Below are 9,694 nucleotides of genomic sequence, written 5' to 3' on the forward strand. Positions count from 1 at the left end.
ATGTCTCTGGCCAAGCCATAACCCTGCGACGACCCTCAACCTTTGGCAGACGGCAACAGGGTCTCTGGCTGCACCCTGGGGTGCAGAAGTGGCAAGTGGCCATGCTTGCTTCAGCCCCTGCAGCACTCTGCTGTCACTTCATTCCTGCCTCCCCATCTGCAGCCCAGCCATTAGTTGCACCTCTGCCCTACCCCCACACTGATGTTGGGGTGCAGGCACCAGCTTGGTATTTTATAGAAACATGCAGTTGGAAGAGACCCTCAAGATCATCAAATCCAACCATAACATAACTCTGGCACCAAACTATGTCCCTAAGAACCTTGTCTATGCGCCTTTTAAACACCTCCAGGGATGATGACTCCATCAGTGCCCTGAGCAGCTTGTTCCACTGCTTCACAACCCCTTCCGTGAAGAAATTTTTTCCTAATATCCCATCTGAACCTTCCCTGGTGCAAACTGAGGCCACTGCCTCTTGTATTCTGAAGGTGTCCAGCTGTGTGCCAGGGCTGCTGTGGGCACTGTCCTCCAAGCTCTCCGCCACCTGCAGTCCTAGGAAGGTCCCTGCACACAACCACACCCTGAGCCCCACCAAAGGGTCATGACTACAAAGTAAGCCCAGCTTTACCTTAAGTGTGTGGAGCTGCCTGGCTCTGAGCTGGCCTTTGAGGCAAGGCAGGGCCACTGCAAGTCCCGGCACAGCGTTAGATTTAGGCTCAGTAGGAAAGCACTGAAGGAAGGAGGAAGCCAACTCCTGTGTCCCCAGTGAGCTCCAGCCAGGCTTTCCCAGTGAAACCAGGACTGCTTCTGGAAGGTGCTGAGAAACCGGGCAGTGCTGAGGCAAGGCTGGAGCTCAGGCAACAAGAATGCTGTGCAGGAACAGTGCTTAAACGCAGGTCCCCAGCTTGGCCTCAGCTGACTTGTAGGACTAGGGTGAAGTAAAGAGAGGGAAAAGACCTTCTGCTCATGCTAGAATGCTAGGATGGCTTGGAAAAGGAGAGCTTGTGGCTCAGCTTCAGGCACTGAAGACACTGAAGGCATTTAATGGATTTAAATTACTTCTTACTGATAATATTTTGTTATTTTTTTCAAAAAACAGTAACCAGAGAGTAAGAAGATATTTTATTGAGAGATGCTTTTAAAAAACATTTTATTGTTCACTGTGTGTAATACACCAGTAGCCATTGCCTATGAAGGAAGCATTCAGAGTATTATAACATATATATATATATATATGAAAAATAAATAGTCTAGTTGTGACATTTTAAGATTGGTGAGGCTCTCTCTTATGCAACTGGTAAGTAAACCTGATTTCTGAAAATAAGAATGCTATTGTAATTGAGAGATGACTATACTAATTCTATTCTAATAAGTAAAAAGATAAAATATTTAAATTATATTAAGAATCTAAATTTACATACAGTACACATCTCAATATGTATTATATTCTAATAAGTGGAGGGGACTGGTTTAATACTGAATATGCAAGTATGTTGTATATGCAAGTATCAGTCAATGCTCATGCTCCCATGAAAACAGATTGCTGTAAAATCATGCACTAAACAGAATAAACCTATAGTTAGAGGATTTTAATTTCAAGGTTCTGCAAACTGTGACGTTCAAGATAAACACATTGAGCTGAATATCTTAGCTAAGCTCAAATAAACATCTTGAGTGCCTTTTCACAATTACAGAGCAAAGGCATTTGAATAACAACATACCATGTTATCAGTGGCTAGAAGAAGTAATTCCAATTTGCACTATATAATCTCATTGTGAGGGTTTTCCCAGGTCAAAGCTCTTTCTACTTCTCCACCTTAGCAATTTGATAAAGTTAAGACTCGCGCTGAAGATTTTGTCATGATGAAAAACCATTTTGTAGAATATATCAATGGGTAGATCTCCATTTGGATCTGCGTATTTCAGAGTTGTCATTGGAGTATATAAGGTGTTGGTCTGATGGCGAAAAGGTGGATTATCTGCAAGAATTATCTTTACTGTATGCTGTCAAGAACAAGAAATGGAATTATTAAAGAACCTTTACCAAAATAATAAAGTAAAAACCTAGTTTTCAGTTAAACAGAGGAAAAGTGGAAGAATAAAGTACTAGAAGTATGTATGTGTAATTTACATTTAATTAAATCTTATTAAATCTAATGCTTCTACCAAAAAAACCCCCACCAACTAAGCACTGCATTGTAAATTACAAAGAAAAAAACATAAAGGAAAAAAGAAGATGGGGAATTTTTGATGAGTTACCTCTGCAACGTCTTCAGCACTTTGTCCCAGGCTCTGGAAAATTTGTTTGTAATTTTTAAGGTAAATATTAGTAAACATCTCAGCTGTTTCCTCATCTGCAGCTGAAAGATCCATTTTCATTCCATCTTCAAACACTTTTCTTTCAAACTCTGTAACTACCGGGCCTGGTTCAATCAAACTTAACCTGTTCAACAATCAAAGTTATACTGGTTATTGACTGTCCTCCGTGGGAAATGCACCTCTCTGCGCTTCTCAGAAAAGAATATTGAAGAGTTGCACTGTGAGTACCTGTTAGCAAGTGACATTAAACAGTACATTCTGTAAAGGCAATGCACACCACACACTCCTCTCATCCACATGTAGCAGTAGAAATCAGCGCAGCTTAAATTTCAGGGAAGTGCTGTAATTTAGTTCATGGCAGAAATCAGTGCAGTTGTTATCTGCTGACTCACAGCTGTGGACTCTAAGGATGATTTATCCATAAGAATTTACCAAATATTAAGAAAAATAATAAAAGGATTATAACAAAATTTGTGACTTTCTTGACAAAATCCTACACAGATTTCTTTGTTACAGCTTTCGCACAATAATACTACAAATAGCTGAAAGAGAGGGGAGGAATTACCCAAACATGGATTTGCTTTGTCAAGCTGTCAGTGTTACATAATTCAAGATCCATCTACAATATTTTAATAAAGCACAATATAGAGAATTTTGCTCTGGGTGAACAGATTTTGACCACTGCCAAATCTGAAAAGCTTTCTTTTGCTCACTAGTATATTATAGCAAATCACTCAAATACTGGTCAGTTCTTTCCTGGTTCTTTTCCTCAGGCAGTAATTACTCCCAGCCACTGTGTTTATCAAAACACTCTTCGGGATCAGACCTCTTCCTAGACTTGAGTTCTGATCAGGCTCTTCTTTAGAACTAAATCAGGCTATTGCCCCTCAAGAGCTGCTGAAACTAAAGCCTTTTATTTTGCATGACTCCTCACACTGGACTTGGAACTTTTCTCATTCTACATATATTTTAACCGCCTTTTTTTTCTGTATCTTATACTCATGAAATCTTATGAATTCTGGAATATCCTTGTGTATCATTGCAACATATTTATTTTAAATTCCTCCAGACTTTTCAGAACAGTATGCAAAAATCACAGCTTGGATGCTGCTTTGTCTCTAAAATCCCATGGCAGCAGCTGTCTCTGCTCCCAGAGCACAGGGTCTAAATGCTTATGCACACAGAGATGCAATGGACATTTAACAATTGTTGGACTTCACATGAAGAATAGTAGCAGAACTACACAAATGTAAATATGCATGTGAGAAATCAAACTCCAAAGTCCCACAGATGATGAACAGGACCATTCTCTTACATACTGCCTGAAACATTAAGAAACAGTACATCACATTCTTCTCACTCTCCTCCCACCTCCTGTCCTTATAGGTATCTCACCCTGTGTTCCATTTAGATGGATTTCCATTTGGTCTCTCTCTATGATGAGCCCTTAACTTTTTTTTATCTGTGAATTGCCTAAGACGTTTGTTATCCGTTCTAAAGAAAATATTACAGGTTGATATTATAACTTTATTCCTATGATAGTCTACACAAGGATCTGTTTTCAGAAGTGTTATATAAACTGTATTTTATCCAAAGTTAAACAGCCTTCAACTGTTCAAGAGAAAATGTTTATTTTAGCATCTAGATCTTTTTATTTGCTTATGTAGTGTGAAGAAACTGGACATTTCTATGCCTTTTGTGATGTTCCATTTCCATGGGTTCCTCAGGCTGTTTCTGCTAGATAACAGCAACCTTTAACAAACTGTTTGCTAGCTCTGAATATATTTAAAACTATCCAAAATACAGTTTACACCAGTGGCTGAATACTTACTGCAGCTTGAACTTGAGTGCTTGTATAGCTAAACTTTCACAGAATCCTTCCACAGCAAACTTAGATGCAGCATAAACATCATTAAATAAGATACCTGAGGGTACAAACAAAAAAGTAATTCTACAAAGCCCTTTTTTTTCAGATAATAAAAATAATAACATCTGAAAAAATCACTAGAATCTGAGTTAAAACTAAAAAGAAATCAGCACTCTGCAGGTTTTGTTGTTAAAATGTCTTGAGAGTAGATGTGTAGTACCATTCTACCTAGACACATAAAAGTCAGGTCTAAGTGCTGTGCTTTTTATAGTTAAAACTACAAAGCACAATAGTTAGATGTGCTAGTTCATACTTTTTCCAGATAAAAAGAGGTAAGCTTTAGATTTTGAATACTGAACTCTTAGTTCAAACAAACAAAAACCCACAACTTGCCTTGTATTCCCATAACACTGCTTATTATAACTATATGGCCGCTCTTTCTCCTCTTCATGTCAGGCAAAATCTCCTTCAGGAGTCGAACCAGTCCAAAGAAGTTGGTATCCATCACAGTTTTCATTTCCTCAATGGTCTGACACTCAATAGGTCCAATGAGCCCCATTCCAGCATTGCTGACTGCACAAAATGGAAAACAACAGTGAGCAATAACCTCCATAAACACTAACTTTACTGGAAAGCATTTGAAAGTAAAATGAGGATTAAGGATTAAATGATCCTTAAATAATCCTTAAAGAAAGGATTAAAAGATGTTACTCTGTCACTAAACCTTTGCAAATACACTTGAAATTTCCATTTTAAAAATGTTTAATTATGCTTATAATTCAATTTAAATTATCTGATGTTTTGCATTTTAACTGATTTATTCCTGACTAGTCATTTTTCTTTAAATCATAAAAGGATTACAGGAAAATGAGCCAAGAATTATCTATATTTGTTTATAATCCAGTGTTAAGGATTAGGGACTACAGACAACACCCACAGGAATGAACAGCAGTCTCCATTCCAAAAACTGATGGACCAGGCCTTATTTTGGTCTGCTTTTCATTTTGTTAACATTCACATCTGCAAGGTAAAAAAAACAAAAACAAAAACAAAAAAACAAACCAAAAAACCCTCACAAAACAAAAGAAAAACAAACCACACACTTCCATTGTTGGTTTTTTTCCCTCCTGGATATTTTTAAGTGGGAAATGACTGATAGAACTGGCATTCTACACTAGAACCAGTGTGTCAAATTAGAGTACAATACAGTTTACAGAAGCAGCTTGTTAAGCAGTGCTTTAATAATTAATCAAAATAAAGGCAGGTCCATAACTTTCTATTAGAGAAGATTTAATAGTTGATGGTGTAAGCAATTTCCATCTTACTAACATGTTAATGTTTATTTTTAGCCAAGAAGTCTGAAAACACTTCTTGTTGAATGATTTGTAAAGTACAATTCTCAAGACAAAATGGAAGTACCCTTAACGTTCTTTGCATTGTGCCAGTTCCCAAATGCGATTTGCCTTCCTTGTACATAGGGCTACGCTTCATCGATAAGGCAGAAAGCCTTGTACATTAAGATGCCAATTTAGGCAAAAATTGTCACATTTACTACAAACTGTATCATGCAAGACACTTCTCTGTGATCAAATTTCTCCTTTGTAAACATGGCGAACAAGCTTCCCTACTTCATAGAAGCATTATGAGATTTAATCCATTCATGTCTTCACGAAGCCTTAACAATCTTGAGCAAAATACACTATATAATTATTATTACTTTAATCCTTAAAAAAAATACACCAGCGAAACTTCTCCAGAGCATTTGAAAAACTGTTTAGTAGAAAACTGCTATCTGTTCATGGCATAAACATCCTGTACTTGCCTAGGACGTCAATCCTTCTGTCAGGGATACTGTTCACACAAGTTTTAATAGACTGTTCATCACAAACATCCAGTTGTTTAATTTCGAGGGTTTTGCCCAGCCTGTGACCTGCAGCTTCCTCGAGTGGCTCTTTCTTGGCCAGATTGCGCATCGTGGCATACACTGCAACACACCAGAAGCAACAGTTACCAGAAGTAAAACTTTGCGTGGCAGTCTTACTGAGAAGTATTAAAGAATATTGCTTTTACATCTATATCTTAAATATCAGTGATAGAACCTAGATAAAAATTTCAGGTAGAAAGAATCTTTTTTCAATATATATTGCCACTGATTTCCCGGAGTCTGGTTCTGAAACCTTCACGAAATTCAAAAGGAGAATTAAACCGCTATGCACAGGAAAAACATAGAGTGTATGAAGATAATATTATCACCAAAACTTCAAATAATGAGTATCAAGTTATGCCACCAAATAACTTTTAGGTACCTAAAGCCTAATTTTGGATTCCAGATGTAGTGGTTTGTTGTTTATTTTTTGTTTGTTTGGGTTTTTTTGGGGGGGGTTTGGTTGGTTGGTTTTGTTTTTGTTTTTAAACACCATCAACATGTTTAGCAGAGCAACCATAATTTTATTACAAACTGGAATCAGATGCTTCCTTAGGTTTGCAAAAATGTCTGGTTTTGCAAGCTACTTCTCAAAATAGAGATTAAGTTTATCATTATTGTGGCCTGAAGAAGACTGTGGCCCAGAAGACTGTGAATCTGCATCCAGTCAGTTAGGAGTAAAATACTGTAAGAGTAAGTGTGAGAAACTGAATTACCACAGATTGCTGTATTTACCTTGTCAGCCATTTTAAATCACAGCAAATCTCTCATTTTGCAGCAGAAAGACAAATCCCAACCCCTTTTTTCACCCTGTTATACCTACACAGGGCTGGAATAATAAAACTTACTTTAAGGACAAAATTGCAAATTTAAGAACTGTTTTCCTAAATTCTTTTATTTGGTCCTCAAATGGGCATGTACCTTTCATTCAACAAAGATTTTAGTAGCCAGAAGCAAAGCTAACTACAACTGTGAATGTATATCAAAGGTAGCATACCTCAGACGTTTTCAGATATTTGTTTTTATACTAGTGGTTTTGCTTTTTTTCTTTTGCAAACTATTCACAGTTCGAGTAGCTGTTCAGCTTCAATACAGGTACAGAAACAGCATCTCCTTAAAGAACGCAATCTATTTTCACTGTATTGCGTTTTCATGACAGTAGGAGAAGGGAAACTAACAAGAAACAAGTCACCAAACTGAGTACAATCACCTGTTAGATTACAGAGGAAAAAACAGTACTGCCTTGAAGAATATTTTTTAGAAAGATAAATAACAGATATATTGTTACCTTTAAATCTTTTCTGTTCATCTTTTGCCATTTTTACAGCTAAGGCAAATCCAATTCCTGAGGAGCAACCTGTGATAAGGACATTTCTTCTCGCCATTCTTTCCACAAGGTGCTTCAAGCAACAGTTCTTGTTCAGAGGAGCAACAACCTAAATGTAGCTCCAGTATCATGTCATTGGCCTTTAATGCTATCTCCAGCTTTCCTGAGTCAACAGATCTGAAAATGCACACCTGGGCCCCGCATGATTAAGGGATAATCTCCAACTAGACAAAAACACAAGCACATGCTCCTGCATGAGCTTATAATCTGCATTATCAACATGGGCTCTACTTAACAGAAACTTGATTCATCTTTAAAATGAGACATTTGTAAACTACATGGACTTTTTAAAATAGTGGAATAACCAGTTTCTATACTCCTGGCAGGAACAGCCTTGCCTCAGTTACAGCTGGTCTGCAGTGTCAAGTCTTCCACTCATGTCTATGGAAAATAAACTGCACCCAACGTTGGATCCCACTGCTAAAGGTGTTCACTCTTTGAGAAAACCTGAGTGACAGAAAAAGAACCATCTTAATTAGCAATTAGCCTTCTGAACAGCGTTCAGCTAATTGCAATGCCATTATATATAGAAAAATGTTTTCCAAGATTGAATAACTCCACGTTGAGGCAATGCAGGATATGCAGAGATGTAAACTGGTTAGTTACTTAAGACAAGTAGGACTCTACAGAAACATTTAACCGAAATTATGATGTTAGGAAAAAAAAAAGCCCCTCCTTATCCAAACAAACAAATTTACTTGGATGATATAACAGATGGAATCATTAATTTCTCAGACAAGCAACAAAATAGCAAGACAGCATCAAAAGTGAGAAAATGTATTTATGATTCTATTCATTTATCATGTTTGACCCCAGAGTTCTACCAGAGAAGTTAGCATTGAGATACACAATTTTAGTGCAAATGCTATTTAGCTGATTCAGATATTAGGCAAATTGCTTTTGCTGCTCATGCACATTTATATTTAGTGCATGTAGGAGGAGCAAGTGAGGCTTTATGCAATGCTACGTTAGTAGAATTCCACTAGTGGTATGATGCAACTGTAATTCCAGATTGGTTATATTTTCCACTTGAAATCCTGGTTTGAAGGGCTTACATGTTCCTTCGCTTTAAAAAGAAAGAAAAAGCTTCCTGAAATTCAATGCATAGATTTCTAGCCTAAAGGCAAATTGATCTACCTAAAGAGAGGAAAAAATAATTGTAGTTGAATATTTTTCAATTATTACACTGGTCACCCTAGTTCTTATGTTTTTCATTTACTATTATGGAGAGAAACATATAACTTGATCTAAAACACACAACATATTTATTTCCATAAGTAAACAGTATATTTTTGCTACATCATAATTTTCATAGTAGCAAAATAAATAATCTGAAACTGCAGAAATACTTTAGATGAGTGTATCTTGACCTTGTCAAAGGTAGCAAAATCTGTGCCTGGCTTTGCATAACTGCCTAAAGTTGAACAGTTGCATTTGTGGAACGTGTTTCTATAAACCGTGAAAGACCTACCTACTACCCAAGGAGTTTATCACACTTCCACCTGCAGAGCTGCTGAAATACAACAGATATATTTGTTGGCTGAGATGCACTTTTAACAAAACACTGGAGCCTAATATTTAAATTGCAATACATTGAAATCTGTTCCTCTGCTTTGTATCAAATAACTTTACTAACTTGATTTTCTGAAGTAGGAAGCACATCTTAATGCACATAAATCATGTTTACGTTAATCAGACTCTGATTTAGGCCTCATAATCATATTTACAGTTTCCGACACTTATGTAAACATAGATTATTATTCTGTTAGAAACTGGAGCCACTTAGCCATATGTACTAGCGAAATTGTGTAGTATTTTTTGAAAACTGGAAAGAAATATGTTTTAGAATGCATAGTTATGATGCCATTTTAATCAATAGTAATTTTTGTATGGATTTTGTCTTTGGAAAAAAAAAAAGGGGTCAAGCTTTATGGCCCTGGCCCACCCACATTTACATTTGAAAGATATGTCTGGAGTAAAGCAAAAGGTTTTTGCCAGTGTCTATGATCAAATCAGTGTCCTAAACCATCTCACAAACAGGTCGACTTATGAATAAGATTTTGTGTCTGCAACATTGTATGTGTCTAAAAAAAGGAAAAAAAAATATTTCCAAACAAAAATTGTTAATAAGGTAATACCATTGTGCTCTTAATTAGAAGTTGGATGTGAAACACAAGAAAACAGTTTAAGATAGTTGGAA

At 36.7% G+C, this 9,694-nt stretch overlaps 1 protein-coding gene across 1 annotated transcript; it reads right to left on the reverse strand.

The window, feature by feature from the left end:
• Positions 1-1,227: 1,227 nt before the first annotated feature.
• LOC136103926 (retinol dehydrogenase 8-like) lies at positions 1,228-9,623 on the reverse strand. The gene is made up of 6 exons (XM_065842437.2): positions 7,396-9,623; positions 6,006-6,167; positions 4,577-4,756; positions 4,148-4,241; positions 2,257-2,440; positions 1,228-2,001 (listed from the first exon to the last, which is right to left on the reverse strand). The coding sequence occupies exons 1-6, from the start codon at positions 7,490-7,492 to the stop codon at positions 1,768-1,770; spliced, it is 951 nt and encodes a 316-aa protein (XP_065698509.1). The 5' UTR covers positions 7,493-9,623; the 3' UTR covers positions 1,228-1,767.
• Positions 9,624-9,694: the final 71 nt, after the last annotated feature.

This window comes from Patagioenas fasciata, chromosome 6 (genome assembly GCF_037038585.1).
Source record: "Patagioenas fasciata isolate bPatFas1 chromosome 6, bPatFas1.hap1, whole genome shotgun sequence".
Classification (NCBI taxonomy): domain Eukaryota; kingdom Metazoa; phylum Chordata; class Aves; order Columbiformes; family Columbidae; genus Patagioenas; species Patagioenas fasciata.

What these genes read in the sequence shown, in the direction of transcription:
- LOC136103926 (XM_065842437.2), bottom strand. Translation starts at nt 7,492, where the DNA reads ATGGCGAGAAGAAATGTCCTTATCACAGGTTGCTCCTCAGGAATTGGA. An exon ending in TGAACAGAAAAGATTTAAAG is followed by an intron (nt 6,168 to 7,395) that starts GTAACAATATAT and finishes GGTGTGTTGCAG; the next exon opens with TGTATGCCACGATGCGCAAT. An exon ending in CAGAAGGATTGACGTCCTAG is followed by an intron (nt 4,757 to 6,005) that starts GCAAGTACAGGA and finishes CATTTTGTGCAG; the next exon opens with TCAGCAATGCTGGAATGGGG.